Below are 22,566 nucleotides of genomic sequence, written 5' to 3' on the forward strand. Positions count from 1 at the left end.
TTAGAGCTACTGGTAGGCACATTTTTTCACCTTTGTTTCTGCCTGTTTTCAGTCTTTATGCTAAGCAGATAACATATGAGATTGGTATCAGACGTCTCATCTAATTCTTGTAAAATAAATTATACTTAATAATAGAGACATAAATTAATACTTTTTCCCAAAGTGTCAAACTATTCCTTCAAAGGAAAACACTGTGTCCTGTGTATGCTAATGCATTTAAATCTTAAATTTAAAATACCTCTTGACTTAGAGTATCTGTTCTTTTTGTGTGTTTTTCAGCCTTTGCAGAAAAATGGACAAATCTCCAGCCTGACCAGTCTGAATGGACCCTCAGAGGACAACACACTGGCAGAAGGTGTGTGTATATATATGTGTCTGTCCTGTCAATAATGTTTATTTACAGTGTGTGACTTTGGGTGATGTTCCTGTGGTCGGTGGGGTAAGTAGTGGCGATGTTTGTGTGTGTTTGTGTCTGGGATTTTGTACTGTTTCAGCAGTGCCAGAAGGTAAGCTTGTTTGTGTGGGGTCAGTTTTCTGTGTGTGTGCGTGTGTGTGTGTGTGTGTGTGTGTGTGTGTGTGTGTGATTCTTGTCTGCAGATGTCTTCATGGCTCTGCTAGATCTACTTTATCCTTAACTAATCCCGTTGTCAACACATAGGGGACACCTACATAGGCTTTTCACATCGGAGCCTCACACACACACACAATCAGATTGCATCCCTGCGTGTGACCAGCTGCAGAAACCTTAATTTAATTAAAAAATGTAAGAAATACATGTTTTTTGTTAAATGAATCTCTCCTAATGTCTTTGAAGAATCTTGGAAATTTGTGTAGCAGAAACTAATGAACACAGAAGTAGGCCTCATTTGTCTCATTGTTTAATGGACAAAATATTGTTCATATAAAGTGGAAATATTTAAAGAGGACTGCGGCATATACTGTCAGCACACAATGAACATTTTTATATCTGTAATCTGTGGCTATCGTTAACCAATATTTGATTAATTGATTTCTGATACCTAAATTAACATATGCAACAACCTGCTCTGCCCATCTCCTGCAGCGCCCTCTGATCTCCAAAGCTGCGTTTGTTTATTTTCTTTGCCATGTCTATCGTTCCCCCCTCAATATGGGAGGGCTGCAGGGGCCTGTACACCCTCCCTAAATATTTAGCAGGCCGTGACCTGGGCCCCGCACAAAGCAACCTGCGTCCTTCATAATATGTTATGGCCCAGGGGAAGGGGTAACCCTATACTACTTAAAACACAGAGATATGTCACATACCACTCTGTCAAATAACCTATTTAATAAGCTATTTAATGAAGCGATTCCGTCCGTTTATGGAGTAACCCAATACCCGAGTCAGAGCAGAGATACAGAGACTATGAGTTGATGTGGAGCCTAGACTAGTGGTGAGTAATTTGGTTGTTGGTTGCTTCTGTCGACATGTACTGTAAGATAATTAGTGGGAGTTAATTGAGGGGAACCAAATGTTTACCTTGTTGGGAATGCTTAGATCTTGTGGACTTGACACAAAACTGACCTCAACCAACCTTCAAATATTAAAGTTAATCACAAGTTGTAGTCAAAAATCAAAGCAATGCATGTGATTTTTTCCTGCACGTCACAGTTCACACTTCTTCTGGCCTTAAAAAAAGATATTTTTCTTCTGACATAATAATGCCGCACACCGTGATCAGAGCTTATAGTGTATCAGCATTTGGGTATTACAAATATTCACTCACAGCACAAGAGTCGTGGTGCAAGTTTGAACTGACCTACCAGTCAACAAAGCAGCAGGACTGAAAACAAGAGCGATAAACAACTGAAGCTGTGAAAGAACTTCAAGGTTACAGATTTAAGGAGTGCAGGGGAGTGAAAGGAAGGGAGATACACAATGGGGCAAAAAGAGAGACGATAGGGGAGTGGAAGGTATGGAGGGGTTTCACATCCCAGCACCTCCTCTACCTCTTGTGCAGCCTGATAAAGACAGCAATGCATTGTAGGAGACAGGAAGAGCAGAGGAATCTCTCTGATAACAAGGAAAAACAACAAAAGACAGGCTGCAGATCAAAAGACTGACGCATGAGCAAACACACATGCGTGCAAGCACTCCCATAAACAAACGCACAGCCACAATATCTCTCTATCAGGTATAACAGAGTGTTTACAGTTTGAGGACCAATCCGGTCACACATCACACACGGCACCAAAGACATCACACACCAGCCTGGATAACTTGAAAAGTGACAGTGTTGTTTCAAGTATTTTAGTAACTCCCACAGCAATCCCTGTTGGTTCTGTGCTGATTTTTGACATTTGAACTGTAGACTGGAATCAAAAGTTATTGGAAAAGCTCATAATATCATACTATACTATGGACTTTAATGGTCATTTTTAGTAAGAAAGTCAGTTAAAGTAAAGTTTGACTGTGTGACTGTATGAAAAGCAAAGAGCAGGTATATACGTTGCAGCAAAAATAGTTTACTCTGTCATCTGTCATGGGATGTTTAATTAAATCACAGAAAGTATTTGTTTTAAATGGTATCAAAGTGTGAGGATGGTGTGGAGTTTCATTTTCCAGGGAATGCTTCTTTCCTCCATTCCTCCTGACTTTATGACTTCTTCTTTGGAGTCCCATAGTTATGCATAAAACATAAATACCAAATTTGTCGAAAAACAGTTTCAATTTTTTTTATTTGTTTTGACCTCTTTTTTGGCGCCAGGTGGGCTGAGAAAGCCCAGACAGGAGGACTGAGGCTTAGGAATGCTTTTACACTTTGTTGGTAGACAGAAAGGAACTGAATAAATATTACATGAAAATAGATTTTTGAGGGGAGCACTCAAAAATGATTCTTTGCTAAAAGGGAGTGAAAGGCTAGCAAAGAGCGAGGGCTAGGAGAAGTAAATATTGATAAGGATAAAGAGAGGGAAAGACATTAATACACAGTCATCTGTTAATGATGCAGCCACCTATTGCTTCAGTGTATAACAAAGTGCATTCCTACAAATATAATCAGAATGAGGCAAATTATCACTCCAGTTGTTGTCTTTTTATGTACAGCAGTGAATAATGTGTTATTAAAGTAACCATGTTGATCTTTTCACATGTTAATCTTATTAGTAACAGTAAGATTTGTTGTATGTGTGTTGACGTGCATGCAAGCCTGTATGTGTGTCTGGGTTCCTGATTTCAGGGGTGTGGGCACATGGGGTGCAGTGGGAGTCCAAAGACTGACATCATAGCTGATGTAATTCACTGGCTGGAGCATTGTCGATCCCTCCCAGATGGCTCACAGGCTCTAAAAGAGAGTTTTCTGGAGGGCTTGAGAGGGAGAGAATGCTGACAGCGTTCGTATGTATGTTCAAAGCAGTTTGTGTTTATTTGGACATTCATAGGTCAAATACTGCATTCACTGATTTCGTTGGTTAAAGTATGTGTACAAATCTGTGTCAGATACTGTAAGCTGTCAGTCCAAAAAAGAATATAAAACTTTCGGTCACTCACTTCATTGTGCTAGTGCTTGAGCAATTAATAAAACAGTTGATCAACAGATAATATATGCTTTAATTCATTTGTTTATCAAAAAAAAATAGTGTAATACTGTTGGTCCCAGGTGTGTCATGGATTGTCAGAAGTGATTCACTAGAGTCTCTTTGTGCTACAATTTTTCGTTTTTTGTTTTCAGGTGTTAACTTTTACGAGGTGAATGTACTGTATTGCAGTCTGTGTGTGTTTGTGTGTGTGGCCGTGATTTCATTCCAGGATGGACTTACTCAGGCTCGGCCCAGGGGACAGACACAGTCGTGTTGCCAAAATGTTCATCTTGCCTATGGAAGGGGCCTCTCCCTTCACTTAAGCTCTGTCTGATCTCTGCCAATAATTCTTCACTTGTACAGTCGTCATGACACAATCCAGCCGCCAGACCTTTCCTTTTGGATTCTCGCCCATATTCCTTACCCATTACAACTGACAATACTCATTACAGGCAACGTTTCCTATTAAGATATTCTTGTACATCTTTTTCTATTGTACTCACTCTACGGAAGGAATTCTTTTGTCCTTGGTTTGTACTGCATTTGCACCGATGCTGATCCATCAACTTGTTGCAGGACGTCAGAATGATTTCTTCTCCTCAGAGAAAGGAAGGGATCCCAGAGGAAAGTGTCAGGGAGGCAGAGTTTTAAATTGGAGTGCTTAAAAGGCCCTCAGCCCCTCAAGATCCATCATTGTCCAGCCAGTTGTTCAATTATGTTCATCTGTGCAGCATGTTTTATTTAGTCATTTGTTATAAAGTGGGTGCTTTAAGGATACACTTCAGGGCAAGAGAGGATAGGAGAGGCCTATTAGAAAGCAGCCATTTGTCAACTGCTGTCTTAGCTTCTAAACTGATCAAACAGAAGGCTTTTCTTTTCCCAGAAGCAACCTCAATGACGATTTAGCTATTTATATTAAGCTTGGAACGTGAACGTGTGTACCAAATTTTATGGCAATTCATCCAAAAGTTGTCGAGACATTTAATTAAAATCCACAAGCGTCAACATCATGGTGTCTCTAGAGGAAAAGTCAGGGGATCACCAAAGTCATTAGGATTCATGCTCTGGGGACCATAAATGTCTGCACTTAACTTAATGGTAATCCTTACATTAGTTGTTTAGTTCTTTCAGTAAGAACTAAAGTGATGGATAGACTGACCGAGGCTGGCGTCACTGAAAATCTTTGATTAAAGTGGTCCTGGTGTAATTGATATAGATTAGCTCCCTAGAAGTAACGTAACGTGTAAATAATCACAAGAGTTAACAATTGCACATTACTCCAACTTAGCATCACTCAGAAGTGACTTTCAGTTGGGCAGAAATACAAAAGCAGATGCTGTTTTGTCCATAGTCATGACCATGTATTAGTGGTCATTATATACAACAAATGGTCTGCTGGTACGCAAACATAATGTGTTAACACAAAGTTAATGTTTTGTAGGGAGTGCATAGGAGTATTAAAAGGAGTGTCCCAGGTACACGGGGGCCTAAAATTACAGTAATAAGGTCAAACTCATGGTAGACTCCCTTCACAGCTTCCCAGAGCCCCCAGGACCCATTCGTCTCTGCAGGCACTCCTTTCTCATCTTTCCCGGCATCAGGGAACCTAATCTCCCTCCTCAATCCCTAACCTCCCCCAGACATATGAAGGATTGAGAGAATAGACCAGGAATGTGACTGATCCTTCCTTCTCCTCCTTCTTTAATAGCATTATGGCCCCTGTTACGGTGCAGAAAGTATCCATACACTATAATAAGCCATTTTTACCTTGCAATTAATGATAAAAATCTTCTTTAAATATGTGCCAAGAATGTGTCAGCAAGGTGAGGTTTTTCCCTTGTCTTCGATGCAAGAATTAACTCCCTGGTACTGGATACTCGATACTTCAGTGATTTGCCTTGTTCCACCTTGTTTTAAGTTGCAGACTTTTGTTTCTAGAAAAGTCCTAAAAGAAAAATAGTTGTGAAACAAGTGGAATTACTCACTCCATAGACTGTTTCAAGATACATTAGATTTAAGCGTTCAGTTCAGATTAAATGACTTATTGTTATTGTTGTTAATTTTTGAGTGTAGATCAAGCACAAGTTAGTCCTATTGTTAAGCAGAGCCATGCATAAGGTAAAAAAGATTGATAAGCAGCCAGGAAGAGAATGAAGGATAAGAGCAATTGTGATGAGCATTTTTGGGCAAGTTCTCATGAAATACAGCTGGTTAGGCAGTGGGAACCCTTTTGTTGGCTCAGAGACAATATGAGCCACTTTTGTTGTTGAGGTATTGGCAAGGCATTTTTATCAACAACAATATTTGCTTTGTTACCAGCCTCTTTCTATTACTTGGTGCAAAGTTTCCATCTAGGTTGCCTTTGAATACACACAATCATTTGAAACGCGCATTTCTGAACCGACAAGCTCCTTTTCATTCTTCTCTTTACTGTTAAACTCATTTGTAAATGTGGACCAGGGCCTTCTAAGGTATTTTCAAGCTCCAGCAGGAGTTTGTTTAGATCTCCACTTCCCCATTTTTACAATTCAGTCTGTCCTGGAAGACATGATGATGCGTAACAACAACTGGAATGCCAAATTGCTGATGCAGATATTTCAGGAATGCAAGTATAACAGATGGCAATGGCTGGCTTTTGTACGGTTTTTGTTGTAGGTGGCAGGACTTTAACTGGACCGCTAGGAAGACCAACAGCAACAGCAACAAACATACTTGATCCAAAATCTAATTGTTTCCAGTTGCGTGCAAGATAATATTGATTTTGTGGAACCCACACATTCTCTCTCACTGCTGAAAGCTGTAAACATGATCCTCCATTGTTTTACAGAAAAAATAAACTTAAGATGGTCACGAAGTACTTGAATCTGAGACGTCACAACTACAGTGTTCGTCCCATCAGGCAACATCACGTAGTGTACAGTCATAATTTTAGCAAGAAAAGGCGGAAAGGTTGTTGGACGGTGGGTACAGAATGAAATGTCACTCGAGGAAACGGGCAAAAGGAAGAGGAAACGGTGATGTCAAGAAATGACAGTTTCCTGTCCGACATTCTTATCCATCCCCTCAGCCCACACACAAACAGGAGGAAGGGTGGGATGGGGGTTCAAGAGGATTGAAGAGACAGAGGGGAAAGTGGTGGAGAAGGATTAAAGAGGACTTGAGTGAAGATTCGGGAGATAAAAACGATGGTGTGAAAGGATCTTAACAGAATGGAAAAATGGAGAAGAAAGGAGAGGTACTGAGTGAAAATCTCTGATCTCGGGCAGTTTCGCACACTTACGGCCCTCATTTCCCTTTCCTCCAATTATTTCAACATCATCCTATCCAGTTCTTGGAAGAGTAGGAGGCGTTTTCTTCTGTGCTGTCCGATGATGTCATTCACTTCTTTACAGGCAACAAAAAGCTCCTCCACCCGGCACCCCAACCCCCCTCCACCAGACCATTCAAGACCCCTCCTCAAACATTCCTGAACTCAGGCACGTTTTCAGATTTATTGAGATATGAGATTCAAATACAAAATACACTCCCATTCATTTAGTGTTGTGATGGTAGCCAATGTTAATTAAAGTAGGATTTATCTAATGAAAGCAAATTGGGAAAAACAAATATTTAAATTGACCAGTTGATATACTGCTTACTTTCATTTCCCCTTAAGTAGCATCATCTTATTCCACTCCGCCCGACAGTATCATATACAATTTCTTTATCAGCTCTTAATTGAAGCTATATGATATTAAATAAATATAGCATATGTTATTCAAACCAAATACTTAATTTTTATATGACTGCACCATCTTATCAAATGGACATCATTTTCTACACATTTCCCCAAAGTTCAGTTGACATATTTGGGATCTTTGGAAACTCCGGGATGGTTGATTAACTGTTATAAATCATGAATGACAACTACTTTGGTAATCTAATTGTTAAAGTCATTTTTTAAATCAAAAATGACAAAAATTAAATTAGATTTTTTATGGCTTTCTTATAATATTAAACTTGAATGTCTTTGGATTTAGACTGTTGGACAGACAAAACAAGACATTTTGATATGTCACCATGGGTTATGGGGACTTGTGATGGGTGTTTCTCTTTGCTAACATTCTACTGACCAAATGATGGATCAAAAAAATCAGTAATGAAGTTATGTGAGTTTGAACAGTGTTTGGCTGCAGACCATTACTTTGTAATGGCCAGACTACAACAGGTTTGTAACGTTCAAGCGGATGATTAAATTAGCACTGAGACCAAAAAGCATATGAGATAAGCAAAAATGTGAATTTAGAAAATTACATTTGTGTGGATTGAGAGTGTTTGGTAGGCACAAGTGATATTTGACACTTGTTAGCAGAATCACTTGAGAGCTGGTTATTGTCCTAATGTAAAAAAAAGATTTTTTAAATGCCAGCCTTGCCCTGTAACTTCAGGAAGAAGCATATGGGTTCTCTTACAACAGCATTTCCCATAAAGCTCAGTGTAGCCTGAAGCTGTGCCTACATTAAAGTATTTCAGGATGTATGGAAGTCCAGGAATGTGAGTGATGTGAGTGAGTCATATGAAGGAAGTTAGGAGGGAAAGGGAAGATGTGGGCTAACCAACAGAGGTACTCTCATCAATCTCTAAATTTCCTTTGGTCTGACTCACTGTCCACTCAGCATAAAATATAGTACTGTCATAGTGGTCATATGTAGTATAGTACAGATGGTGAAATATCTACCAGATGAGTCACTGCCGTAACAGAAAGCCCCACTGGTGAGTCAGAATGAAATTAAATGTCTGTGATCAAATGAATAGGTCTTTTATGATATACCCATATGATTTCTATCTTAACTTGCTGTTACCTATTAATTATAGATTGAATTCAATTGTATTGGACATAAAACATGTAACTAAGTTGCTACAACTAGATAAAATAGCAGAAATGTCAGACATTCACAGTGTAAATTCTCTGAAAAAGAAAAGCAAGAATTTGTCCGTAATAAAATTATAGAGATTAATTTTATTATCTTCTGAAACTTTCTCCTGAAAATATAAACTGTACAGTATATATACTGTACCAACCTTCTTTCCTTCCCCCTCAACTCCTCTCTTCTTACTCGTGCTAGCTGTGATAAAAACCGTGAAGCCTTCCATTCATGTGCATAGATCTTGGTATTCAAGGCTCTCTCAGTTCAATGGATCTCACAGGAAGTGGTGTCGGATAAAGAAAAAATAAGATGATTTGTTTCGCCCACATTTTGCTTTTTTTGGTTGTCTTGTTGTGACCTGATTTGATTTTAAGCTGCCAAGTTTGTTTGCACCTTACAAAAATTAGAAAAAATGTCAAGTTTAAGAGCTTCAGGAACAACTTGAAGTAAGACATGCATTTTGTATCTGGAGTTGATACTTTATTATGTTATTGCAGCTAAGCTTCCACAGTGTGTATACTGTGCCCACATTTAAAAGCGTGCACATACATTGGCTGAGGGAGGCTTTCAGACGGTACTTGATTACCGCTGTTGTCACCCATTTGGGAGCTTTCTACATGGAATTCACACATTCCTCTTGGACAATGCTGAAGTGTGACAGATCTGATTATGCTGGTATTTACCTGAGGATTTATCTGCATTCCTTCTAGTCTCCCCCCCCCCAGACAAAAGCTGAATTAAATGTGTCTGTATTGGAGTAATTGAGAGGGACCTATTAACATTCACATCGGCTGGTGGCAACTCAATGGCACCCCCGTTCATGGTTTGGGTTTAGGCCCTCGGTATGAACTTTGGGAGCGTACAGTCAACTAAGTTTTACTATTTTATCAATCTTGATTAAAATAATTGGGATTGGGAACCTCAAAAAGGCAGATGAGGAGATGTAGGAGTGCTGTGTTAAATTAAAATCCTGATATTCCCTCTGGTTTGCATCGACATTCCTCTACATGACTAGTGACATGAGCCATGAGATACAGAGGGAGTTGCCTCCTGATAGAAGGGGTAGAGGTTGTGTGCGTGTGTGTGTGTGTGTGTGAGTGGGGGTGGGGGTGGGGGGTGCTTGAGTTGTTTTTCTATCTGTGAGAAGCTGCCTTTTGAGACACACATTGGTATTAAGGCCAGAAGAAGACTGCAGAGACCCAACACCCCATGTGTATGAGTTTGTGAGGTTGAGGAATTAATGGTGGTAATATGGAGTTTGAACATCTACAAAAGTTGCTGTTGTTTTGGAGGGGTGGTCAATAAATGCTGCTTTGAAAGATCACATGATGAGATAAAGTCATCCGGGGTAGACGGTCTGAGGGAAGGTGAGTGGATAGGGAGGGGGAGGAGGAGGCGAAGGCGAAGGAGGAGGAGGATGGGGCTCATTCAGAACAGCTGAAGAAAGGAGAGGGAGGTGCGAGGAAGAGGGAGGCAGGGGTGGTCCCAACATGACATGTGTGTCAGTCTATTGAAATGTGTGTGGAGCCTTCTTTTCTGTTCATACTGGCTGAGAAGAAAGAGGGAAACACAGCTTCAGCCATTAGACTGAGTTTCTAGTTAAGACTGAGCCAACTCAAAGAAGCAAATCATATAGATTCTAATGAGTGTGCAGAGAAGTGAAGGAAAACAATAGTAACCAAACAGAAATTTTTTTTAATCATCAAATATTTTGTGGTATCTTTTTTATTTTTGTATAGTTTTTTTTGGAGAAAGGATTTTTGGACATTTTCCAATGCTTGGAACAATAACTCTAACAGGTAAGAACAATGATTCAATGTTACATCTGATCCATTTAGAGTTATCCTCAACTTTGCTAAAAAAAAACAACAACCTGTGACTGCTTTACTGTGAATTAATATAATATAAGTATATCAATTAAGCATTTCTGATTCTGATAAACATAACAAAATGTAATTTTTTAAGTTGAAATGTGACAGTTGATAATATTTGTTGGCTATTAGTCATTTATTTAGGATACAGTATGTATGAAACCTAAAGCTGTGGTTTCTCCTTACATGAGTATAGCTAAAGGCATTGTTGTCCTGAGGGTGTGGTTAGTTAGCATTGTGGTTTGTGGATGTCCCGGCACCGGAGGGTGATTTCAGTTGGAGGTGGCTTTGCTTTGGCCACTGTAGAGCCTCATTGTGTAGAGAGTAGAATTATGTTTGCTGTAGTTTTCTAATTTCATTCACTTTTATTTAATACTGTGAGTTGAAATTAAAAGTAAAGTCAAGTGTTCAGTCATCATTCTTGTGCATAAACCACTGGCTTTACAGAATGTGTAGAAGTCCTACAAAACCTATTTATCTGCTGTACAAATACCACTTACATTTCTGTAACTACCGTCTCTGGCCAAAGCCAACCGCTGAGAGACCCGAACTCTGCTTTTAGCTCATGTCACCATCTGAGCTATAGTCATGTGAAGTATTTCATTAGATTAGAGTGGGATCCTAATTCCCAGTGGGGTTGGTCAGTTTAGCCCCAGAGGATTCGGGGGAGGAGAAAGGGGTGTATGGAATTAATTACTTGCCAAGACTGATTCTTCTTTGGGTCTTATAGCTGGGAGTGATGATTCAAATGGAGCAGGTCTGGAATGTTTTGCTTAATGGTGACTTCAGGGTTTGAATCCTTGCCCTCTTTTTAACTGACTTCTTTTGTTTAAAGGGCTTCTGCTGAAAATTAATTGCAACAAGGATTTGCATATATTTGGCTAAGTTTGCTAATAGTGTCTCTGCCATTCAGCTTCACAACTGCCCCCTCACCCTCCCCACCAACAACACACCAACCCACCCTAGTGCTGAAACAGCCACAACAGAAACATTATCTGATCTCGCTGGAGACTAGATTTACAAGAATTGTTTTTTGGCTGTGGCGATGATATTTAATATGAGAGCATTGCCATACCACATGCTTTCACACACATAAACAAAGCCAATCTCCAGCAGAGCAGAGGCATTGCAACTATGAATGTTTTAGTCTAAGATATGTAACACCCTTTAAAGTGAGTTTCGGCCCCAGGCCAAACCCTACCCCATCCCTTCATCTCTTAACTGTCCCCCCCCCCCCCCCCCCCCCCCCCCCCGTAGCATCACCCCTCACACTCACATTCTTTATGGTACAGTCGTTATTCAAAACACCCGCCCTCCACCACACATTAACCCCCCCCATACCAAATCAACGTAGGGATGTTAACAGTTGTGTGCCTGTAAAGAAAAAATGTTGGTCCGGAAAACAAAGATCAAAAAGAGGGAGAGATGCCAGCAGTCTGTTAAATCAACATGGCTCCTGTTTTATTATACATATAGACACACATGGTCCCTTCTGGCTTACTAACAGTCAGACCCCTCCTCCCTCCTACACACACACACGTCTTCATTGAAAAATTCTTTACTGAACCGGAAATTCATTCAAAACTACTTAAAGCAACTGGTGTTATTACATTCACTAAGGGATTTGCCATTAAGGTAGAGTTGACCAGAATATGTGTAGTTTTATATGATGTTTGACTTGCTTGCTTAACAGCTGTGTGATTGGACAAGTACCCTAAAGATAACGCCTATGTGCGAGGGCGCCACTGCTATGCGACACTGATTTATTTTACAAATCACCCAGGCCTTTCTTTATTGGTGTTTATATCAGTTTGGTAAAGTCAGCAAACTTCCCCTGAGCTGGTGTGTCTTGTTGACCACCCCCTTCCTTTATTTTCTGAGGCCAGGGAGGGTTACAAGACCATTGTGTTTGCATGCGTGTGTGCCTTGGGAAGGGGGGTGGGTCCCCATCCATCCTGCTGTGGTGGAATTTGGGTCAAGGGGATTGGGACTTTTTTAAGGAGGGGTAGCAGTAGAGGCCTGTATTGTTTGGTTTGAATCCTACACGGGCACAGTCGAGAGACGCAGTTTAACTGAAAAACAAATAAACATTCTTGAAGTCCCCCTGCGTTTAAATTGAGATTATGTTTAGAGCACCCTAAAATAATTTTCCCACACAAGGAATGAACAGCATAGCTCACATTCCGCTCAAGTCAAATCAAGATATGGGCGTGCCGACACTAAGAACATTAGTGTCTGAAAGCACTTCTTTATTTTATCATATAAATTTAGTGTGAAGCACTGCAGTGTTTATATTCTGTCGGTCAGGTATTAAATACAGTTTTTTCTATTTTAAAGCTTAAATATTCTAGGAATGCTTCGCTACTGAGTAAAGCTTCATGCCTATAATTTAGCAAAAGGATGTGGACAGATGTGGGCGCATAGTTTTACATTTTTGTGTGAGACAAAAACACATTCATCATTCACAAATACAGAGATTTATTTTCAAACTGAATCCAACTTTAGTAGCAGATGCATAATGAAAATGGGAAACATTTTTTTACATTGTCCTCATACATTTTGTGTGTATCTATTTTGAATTAAAGATTGAGTTGTGCATTCATTTTATAGTTAATATTTATAATATTTTAACATGTGTCTTGCTAGTTGACTGACAGGGGGTAATTCACACAGTATGCATGGGGTTTTCGGAAGTGCATACACGTTTTTGTGTTTCTCATTGTGTGTAATCTGATAGCTAGGCATTAAAAGTCCTGGGAATTTGTTTTGAGAGTCCAGGGGTATCAGATGTGATATTTTCCAGACTCTAGTGAGATCTGAGGAGAAAGGCAGAGAAAAAAAAGGAGAAGAGCTTCCGACACTGGCAGGTTATCATCCCCCTACGCCTTCCTCTGTCAAAACACAGACAGACATGGCAGGCAGACATTGTGTGTATGTGTTGCACGGGTGCACTCTTATCTCAGCTGCTAATACGTCATTTGTCTTTAATTTGTATAACTACTAAGGAATTACTCACAATAATGGAATAAGTGATCCAGCTTGACCATCAAAAGAAAGTAAAAGTGGTTCACACAATGCACCATTGCAAGGTTGTGTTATAGGTCTGTTCACATTGCATTTTGGGACAGTAAACTACACATTGCAAATAGCATTACTCTCATTGATTGTGCAACACTTTAAATTAAGCTCTTTTGGGGATAACTGTTTTTTTTACGTGTTTACATAGCACAGGATTAGCTGGACCAAATTACAATATGATCTCAATTAAGTAGTCATATGCTTGAACCAGCTCAGGGGGTCAGGATCTAATTGCAAAAACTTTCTGCACAATGTCTCAATTATCTGCAGATGGCACTGAGACTTTCCTCAATGATATAAAACTCGCGTTTGTTTTTAATTGAGTCATGACTTAAAGAGTTTTATTGAAGACCAAGTGATTTACGCTGCCTTGGCCAGTGATTTGATTTCTTCATCATTACCTGAAATTACACAAATAGCACTGGTCCAAGCATTTTTATAAGAAAAACACTGTAACATTGTTAGTGATCTTTCTGTAACAAAGTAGGCAGAAGCAGAAGGAAGTAATAAAACTGAAGTGAGAAAACATAAATCTTATCACCAATATCAGATCAATTGAAAGTTCTTTCTTTTCTGTCATTTCAGTTGGCCAGCCAGATGCTGTGTCTGTGGCTCAGAAAGAGGAGGCTCCCGAGACAATGGACACCATCCAGGATGAAGTGGCTCCTCAAGTGAATGGCGAGAAAGTGGAGAAAGAGTCTCCTGATGCCAATGACATCTCCGCTGTTGAAGAGAAAGCAGCGGAGGAGAAACCTGATGACGCTAGTGAAGTAGGCTTCAAGAAGATCTTCCGCTTTGTTGGCTTTAAGTTCACACTGAAGAAGGACAAAAGCGAAGAAAAAGAACCTGTGAAGCTACTGACAGTCAAAGATAAAGAAGGAGAGGAGGTTAGTGGGACTGATGAACCTAAAAAGGAGGAGGAGGCTGCCACTGCTGAGGAGAAGAGCACAGCTGAAGAAAAGGAAACTGATACAGAAGCATCCACTGCTGAGGCCATCATTGAAGATAGTGACAAAGCTGAAACCACTGATGCCCCAGCTGAAGGCACTGTCACTGAAGCCACTGATGAGGCAGCAAAGGACGAAGGAGCTGAGAAGGAAGGAGAGACCACTCCGCCATCACAGGAGACTACCCTGTCCCCTTTCAGGAAGCTTTTCAGTGGAGGACTATTCTCTAACCTGAGAAAGAAATCCAGCATCAAGAAGACAAAAGAGGAGGAAGACAAGGAGGCAGCTGTTGAGGAGGAGACGGCTAAGACAGAAGAAACTGCTGCTGCTGCTGTGGAAGAAAAGGAGGAGAAGGATGGGGTGGAGCAAGAAACTAAGGAGGCGGAACCAGCAACTTCTGGGGAAGAAAAAACAGAGCCCGAGGAGGAGGCACCTGCTACTCCAGAGGAAGCCAAATCAGAGACTACCCCAGAGCCTGAAGTCACCGTTGAAACCCCTGCACCTGCTGCAACTATCACTGATGAGACCAAACAAGAAGAGGTGAAGGCTGAACTTAGTGCAGAAGAGGAGAAGGCTCCAGCAGAGGTGATTTCTGAGGCTGAGCTGCTATCTTCACAGGAGAAGGCAAAGCCCCACGGAAGCCCCCTGAAGAAGCTTTTCACTGGTGCTGGCTTGAAGAAGCTCTCAGCTAAGAAACAGAAGACCAAGAAAGATACTGAGACCAAGCTCACTGAGTCTGGGGAGCAAGCAGCTGAGCAGCTTCAATCCTCCACTGAGTCAGCAGAGGCACCAAAAGCTGACAGTGGACCTTCATCTCCAGAGGAGTCAGGGGAGCATGTTATTGCTGTGGAGGTGACCCAGAATGAGTCTAGCCAAGAGACTGAAGGTGAAGTTGTTTCTGATGGAGAGAAGAAAAAAGAGGGTATCATTGCCTGGTCCTCCTTCAAGAAACTAGTAACACCCAAGAAGCGTGTGAAAAGGTCTTCTGAAAGTGAAGATGAAGCCACGTGTGAGAAGCCAGCAAAGTCAGCCACCCTGTCCTCATCTGAGAGTGCCCCATTAGCAGATAAGAGTGTTGAGGAGGAGGTTAAGGAGGATAAGCCAACTGAGGAAGAGCCAAAGACCGAAAACACTGAGAAACTGGTCAGCAGCACCGAGGAGCCCAAAAAGAAAATGGACACTTCTGTCTCTTGGGAGGCTCTAATGTGTATGGGTGGACCCAAAAAGAGAACTAGGAGGACCTCTGATTCTGACGATGAGGAGATCAAACTTGAAGAGGAATTGCCTGCAGCAGCAGTAGAAGGGGAGCAGGAGGGCAAAACTGAAGCTGCTATTGTCACTTCCCAAAACACAGAGAGTGACGGTGAAGTTGTTTCATCCCCTGAACCCCATGAGAAAGAGTCTGCCTGGGACACACTGAAACGCATAGTTATGTCAAAGAATAAGGGAAAAGAAGACAAGCAAGAGGAGACTGCAGAACAAGTCCAGTCAGACAGTGAAGCACCAAAAGATGAGTCATCATTCTCTTTGAAGAAGTTCTTGCCTGGACGCAGAAAGAAGAAGGCTGAAAAACAAGCCTCCACTGAACAGGGCTTAAGTGAAGATGACTCTGACACCCCAGCTGTGGTTCCTCTTTCAGAGTATGATGACCAAGGCAAAGCTGAACAGGAGGCACCAGCAGAACCAACGGCAGTCCAGATTAAAGTGTCTGCTGAAGATAGATCCCCTTCATGGATCCCAGCCATTGTTGAAGACATTGATGATAAACATGAGGAGCTGAGTGACATTCCAGAAGAGGCTGAGAATGCTGCCACGCCAAAGTCTGTTGACACTGACGTTGCAGAGGATGAAACTGAGGGCGAGGCTGCTCTGCCCCCTAAAACTCTAAGTCACAGAGAGCGCAGACTGTCCACAGCTGAGGTAAAGCCTGTTGCTCCGACTCCAGCTGCTGAAACAACTTCTGTTCCTCAGGGACCCAAGCTGGAGAGCGCGAATGAGGTTATGGTGGGCATAGAGGCCCAAATCAGTGAAATTCCACCCAGACAATCTGTGACTGTTGAAGATGTACCAATAGAGGTAGCCTCTGAAAAAACAGAGTGTGAACCGTCAACTAAGAATGCTGAGACCAAGACAAAAACCATCCTGATGTCACACACTCCTGATGAGGCCATGGCTATCTGCACTGGCCTAAGAACCAGGGAGATTGCCAAAGTAACTCTGGAGAAACCTACAATGCCCATCATAGAGTCTGTGGCTGTGATCAGTGATGCTCTAAGCACAGAGGTGTCAAAGGAAGAGAAGCCAGCAAGTACAGAGGAAGCCACTGTTACAGAAGATGCAGTGCTCATTGCCCAGTTGCACCAAGTAGAAACCATCGAGCTTGAGCCTGCTGTTGAAATTTCACTAAGTGAAGTGGACACTCAAGCAGCCAGTGAGAGCTATGAGCCAGCGATTGAGATGGCCGGTATTGTCACCACTGTTGTGGAGAAGTCTGAAGTCCTTCAGACTACCACCATGAGCGAGAACTCTCCTAATGCTGTTGTAGTCATTACACCAACATCCGAAACAGCTGTTTGCATCCAGAGCGTGGAAGTCACTGAACCAACTGTAGAAACCAAGGAGGTAATAATGGATGTGGAGCTGCTTACTGCCACTAAAGAAAATATCCTTGTTACAGAGGTAGTTCAGGAAGTGACCGAAGGGATAGCTGTCACCTTCACAAAGGAGACTGAGCCAGCCACCACCACAGTGGTACCAAATGAGGAAGTTCCTGTTGTCACTGAAACCCTAGTCCTTGTGGCTGCTCTCAATGTCGAGTCTGACCAAGTGGCAACATCAGGCGCAGTGACCATGGAAAACGCATCACTGTTAGAGTCAGTCAGCATGCAGGAAACCGAGGAGGAGGGTATAGCTGTAGAGACTGTGGAGGTCAGTACCATTCAGACAGCAGAGTTGGAGATCACTGCAGTCATTGAGCAGGCCGGTGAGGAGATAAAAGAAGTCAAGGAGGAGGTCCAGCAGGCCAGTGAAATTGAGGCACAGAGCATGGTCATTGCCCAAGCTGTCATTCAGGATGCTATGGATAAAGTTTCAGAAGCGCCTGAACCCAAAAAGCCCACCACCCCAACAGCCACCATCCCAGAACCAGTCCAGGCTGTAGCAACAACAGAGAAAGAGATTGAGATCACAAATGACACCCCAGTTATCACTGACCCCCCTGTTGCTGTCGTCTGCGAAAAGCCAGCACCAGAGTCACCTAAGCCCCTCTGTATTGCCTTGGAGGTCTTTGACACAGTCCCAGTAGAGACTATAAAGAGCATTGATGCCTCTGTAGAGGAGGAGAAGAAACCAAAAGAAGGGTTGAAGAAAGCTGTGGAGGTAAATGTAAGTGAAGAGACTGTTGTAGTGGAAGAAGTGGTGGAGATAAAGGCAGAGAGTCAGACAGGTGAGGAGCTTGAACAGGTCAAGGAGGAACAGAGCAAAGAAGACACAAAGGTTCAGGACCCAGATGTTCAAGAAGCAGCTGAGGAAGTGAAACCGCAATTAGAGGAAGCAAAGTCAGAGGAGAAAAAAGTGCTTAAGATTCACATGCCAGTCCAACTGGTGCTGCAGACAGCGCAGGTGATTGAGGCACCATCAGTGGAAGTAGAGGCTGCGGTGGAGTTTGACAGCAACGGCCCCGTGGCTGAAGACGTAAAACCTGAGAGCTCTTCCAGTGAAAACAAACTCTCAACTCTGACAGAAGAACCTCAAGTGACAGCTACAGAAGAGCTTTCCACTCCCAGCCAAGTCACAGAGGCAGCAGCCAGCCAACCAGAGACAGAGAAAACATCATCGGTGAAGTGTGCAGAAGTGATGGCGCAGGTGATCGAGGTGATTGAGGAGGCTGTGAAGGAGATCGAACCTGTGTCCACAGAGATCACAACAGCATCATGAGCAGGTGAGACTGATCTTACAACATTGATATCTATTTATGACAATTGTTTTATATGGTAACAAATCAAAATGCAGGTAATCAATCAAGTTGTTGTTTTTTTAGAATTTTGGTATTGCAGAATTAGTGATGGAACTGTAAACAATGAAAAAAGGTACTTATTTTCAAAATTCCTCTGTTGGCCTATCAAACAATCTTCTCAGAGTGGCTTTTTTAAACATCAATGGGCCCTACTTTTATTAGGGAATAGGGGAGGGGATTTGCCCACTGGCCAGATGAAAAAGCTTTTGTTCAGGCTATGAGTAACCAGGGGACCTTTGATATCAAAGCAGGAATGCCGCCGTTGACCCCTTCTTTGTAGGCCGGGGTCTTAAAGGGAAGCGGTGTATGAGAGGCAGATGAACTTGTGCTGAAAGACTGATTATGATTCCTCTGCTCCCTCCTGTTTTCCTTCTATCACAGGCTCAGTATGGAGTCAAGAAACCATGTCGGAGTACGCATTTGTTAGATTCAATTACAAAGCCTCAAAGGGCTCATGTTGGGTTTTTCAGTTGTTTTGACTGAATTATGCGTACAGCCTAGTGCAATTTTAGTGCAATGAGGAGGAGGTAGAAACTGTCTATCTTCATATTAAGTAGTCATGCAGCTCTGCAGCAAAGGGGAGTCTAGAGAGGAATAGAAATGGGAAAGTATGGCAGCAAAGAGCTTGGTGAGTTGCAGCAGCTTAATAGCCGCAGTGATAGCCCTCTCAAAAATAAGCGCTGAATCATATAAATAACCCTTGCGAGACATAAAAGGACAAATGAAAGAAAGATGCAGGCTGGTAAAATGAAAAAGAGAGATAAAGAAAACAGTAGGGGAATTAAAATTATTAGGGTGTCTTGGTTTATATGTACAGTATATATATGTTATGTATATTTTTTCCAGATTTATTGACACTGCTATATACAATACATATAAAAGGTACTACATAACAACTAATAGCAGTCGGTCCCAATAATAATGTGTACATGGTTGTTGCTTACACATCCTGAATTTCTCATGCAAATACATCAGAGAGGAGCTCAATATCTTGTAAAATGGCTTGCATTAAAGACAGTTATTGAATCAGTACATCAACTAATGTTTCAGTATCCACTCGTCCCTACTTCAGTCCTCGTTCTTTGTTTAAATGACATGGATTATACAATATATCAATTCTGGTATAATCGCTGCATTTATGGTTATGTGCCAATGTGGTACAGTGTACAGCTGAATGCCCTGATTGCACCTAAATTATATAATTAGATACTATGAATTATTAGAATGAGCATATAGCCAATGAAGACAGAATGTACACTTACAATCTCAAAATGGGATTTTCCATCCTCTGATAGGGTCCACATTTAACACATCAGTTGATATTATAGGAACATCACAAATGACTAGTTTTAGGTGTTCTTATATTACATTAAAATACAGATTTTTAATGATATTCAGGTCCTACAACATAACATACCTAAGGACAATGTTATTTCCAAATGTAATGTCAATCTCAGATGGTTTCTTTTTCCAGAGAACAAAAGATGGAGTATTTTGTTTTTCCTAATATGTGTTTTTTGTGCCTCCCCACCACAGCTGAAGATTCAAGACTGATGCCTGGGAGACACACTGTCTGGACCAGGAAGTGAGTGATGAGGAAGAGAGAGAGAGAGAGAGAGAGAGAAAGAGAGAGAAAGAGGCAGCTCTGTGGTAACACACTGAGACTGGGCTCCACCCATCCCGCCCAGAGAGACTGAGTGACTGAGCAACAGCTCCGCCATTCTCTCCACCTCCCCTTCCACCTGTACTCCAACCCCATCCTGCAGTGCTGTCACTGCCATGTGACGTACCACCACCATATCCTCACCCACTCACTCACTCTCTCAAACACACACACTAAAGCATGTCCTGTGCCTCACAAGCATCCAATCCGGCTTGTAATCAGTGTGATGTATGTTCAGCGTTTCAGTGACTTTCCATTGCCCTAGCTGCATAAGACCAGAGGCTGCAACCTGGTTGAGTGTGTATCTGTTCGTATGTGTGTGCGCGTGGGTTTGTATGTGTAAAGTAGCGAGAGTGAGATGGTGTCAGATGGTGAAGAGATGGAGGATTATTATCTTGTACATTGTATTTATATCTTGAGTATTCTTTCATTCACCCCTAAGTCTTTATTTTTTAATTTTTTGCCCTATTTTGTTATTGTATGGACATTGTTGCCTGTTTTAACATTAAGCTGTCATACATCAGGTATCCTTTTGAGCAACATTATGAGTCAATTTAACGATTAATGCAGAGAAAACAAAAAGAAGCTTCTAGTAAAATGTACCAAAACAAATGTGAGACTGTTGCATGTAACCGGTGTATTACAGCTTTAATAGTCATATTCAGTGATTATTTCATGACTCTGTAGCAGTTATAGCTAAACCATGGTACAAGTGTGATTCCACTGACTGAGGAAAACAACAAGAGGGCAGAGAGTATGGTCATATCTACCAGGAATGCAGCACATGTTTGACTTTTGATACTTTCTCTTGTCACAATGTGTTCTCACTCTGCACCCAGACAAACTAAATATGCTTCATGTAGATAAGACAAACAATCACTGCCTGATTTACTGTGAAAAAGACATTGTTTAGAGATTGTTACACATTGTTTCATATAATAATACAATAAAATACTATTATAACAACTCATTTGATCATGTGGCAGAGGTATTTGGTAAACAGTGCAAAACATACATATGCCAATTTTTGACACTGGAAGAGTCATACTGCATAGACGTGTGCATGTAACAAATATAAAGCATATCATGTTCACAGTGTTTAATGGCCATGTTTTTGAGTTACTGCGTGACATACTGTATGTATTATTGTGTAACAGTTTTAAGTAGACCACCTTCCTTACTACAAAATATTTATATTTCTTGATGAAAACATAGTATGTTGACGCCCTCTGTTGCCTACAAATAGTAGTGCACCCTTTACTCTTCAGCCATTGGTGTCAACTGTATGTTATAATAATGGTGATTAAGTATAAAAATGATCTTTGGTTATTTCAGTCTTATAGTACCTGCTCACATGTTGTGTTCTTCACCCAGCATGATTGCTCAGGTTCATTAAACTGGCACCAGGGAGGACGTAGACTTCACTGGTTGTTGATTTAGAGAGGCACAGACACCGACTGCATGGTACCAGAAGTAAAAACAAAAGCTAATTTTACTCTTAATTTAAAAGCCAAATTGAGTTAAGATCAATCAGGGAGTTAAGATCAATCAGGGAGTCATGGTCTTTCCATTTCTCACAGTATTAATCAAATTCCTAAAGCATCTACTCAGCTACTTTCAGTCACGCATCAAACCTAAGTAATAAGGAAATGGCTTATTTTGTTTATTGGTAAAGTGGGAGGTATTTGTTTATTTGCTAACACATTTAGCAAAATTTGCACCATCACTCATTCAGATATCTTGAGAATGAACTGAGTGCTTCTGTAGCCAGTGATTTGAATTAGGTGGCTGACACAAGCAGCTCTAGACGCTCGCATTTCACTCAGCTTTATGACCAAACAAAGTACAGACCCCAGTTAGGTCACCACTTTCCTATGACTTTGACTGTGGGTGTGTCACATCCATACTTGCTTTATGTAAAAATAAGTGATTAAAAAAGACAGACTGAACTAAAGACTTTTGCTATTGTGTAATGTAAAGCATTTAGTTTGGCAACTCGCCCACTTCAGTCCTCCCTGCTTTTTGTAACACAATCAACTGTGAACCTGTTTAACATTTGTACAGATTGTATTGTATTGTATGTACTTAAAAATCATATTGTTGTAATATTAACTAATAACTTGCAGCAATTTAGCACCAATATTCATGTAGCATGGTCTTAGTTGTCTTTTATATTTTCCAAGCTGTTAATAGTAAGGATACAGAAACTTGTCTATATTTCATTCAATAAAGTTAGAGAAAATTGGTGTGCATTTTGTATTAATCCCTGGACCTTTTAATACACAAAACACTACAAAGACATTATTTTCCACTATAGGGGGGAGCCTTTAAACCTATATTTTATTTATTTGTCAAAAGCTATAGCTCCTCTTGGAGGCAATTAAAAGTGGAGGCTGCTGTATGAATGATGATGATGAATGAAAATGTAGGAAAACACAGGTGTAATAATATAAAATCTGTCTTCATACAGGGTATCCCCAGGATTGTCAAAGTTAAATTTAAGATTTTTTTAAGACCTTTTAATACCACCTAGGATGAAATTTAATAC

General features: G+C 41.1%; 1 protein-coding gene across 2 annotated transcripts in view; it reads left to right on the forward strand.

Annotated features, from left to right (window-relative positions):
• akap12b (A kinase (PRKA) anchor protein 12b) overlaps positions 1-22,270 on the forward strand; it is a 44,849-nt gene extending 22,579 nt beyond the window's left edge. The window contains exons 2-4 of one of the 2 annotated variants that reach the window (XM_038726262.1): positions 280-355; positions 13,979-18,280; positions 19,892-22,270. In XM_038726262.1, the coding sequence (XP_038582190.1) occupies positions 280-355; positions 13,979-18,276 (4,374 nt within the window). In that variant the 3' untranslated portion in view covers positions 18,277-18,280; positions 19,892-22,270. Of the gene's footprint in view, positions 1-279; positions 356-9,979; positions 10,244-13,978; positions 18,281-19,891 lie in introns of those variants that run through there. The other variant, XM_038726263.1, reaches the window with a different exon arrangement.
• The last annotated feature ends 296 nt before the right edge of the window (positions 22,271-22,566 follow it).

The sequence above is a fragment of the Micropterus salmoides genome, unplaced genomic scaffold (assembly GCF_014851395.1).
Source record: "Micropterus salmoides isolate LMB-PRFRI ecotype aquatic unplaced genomic scaffold, ASM1485139v1 Ms_hic_scaffold_18, whole genome shotgun sequence".
NCBI classification, from domain to species: Eukaryota; Metazoa; Chordata; class Actinopteri; order Centrarchiformes; family Centrarchidae; genus Micropterus; species Micropterus salmoides.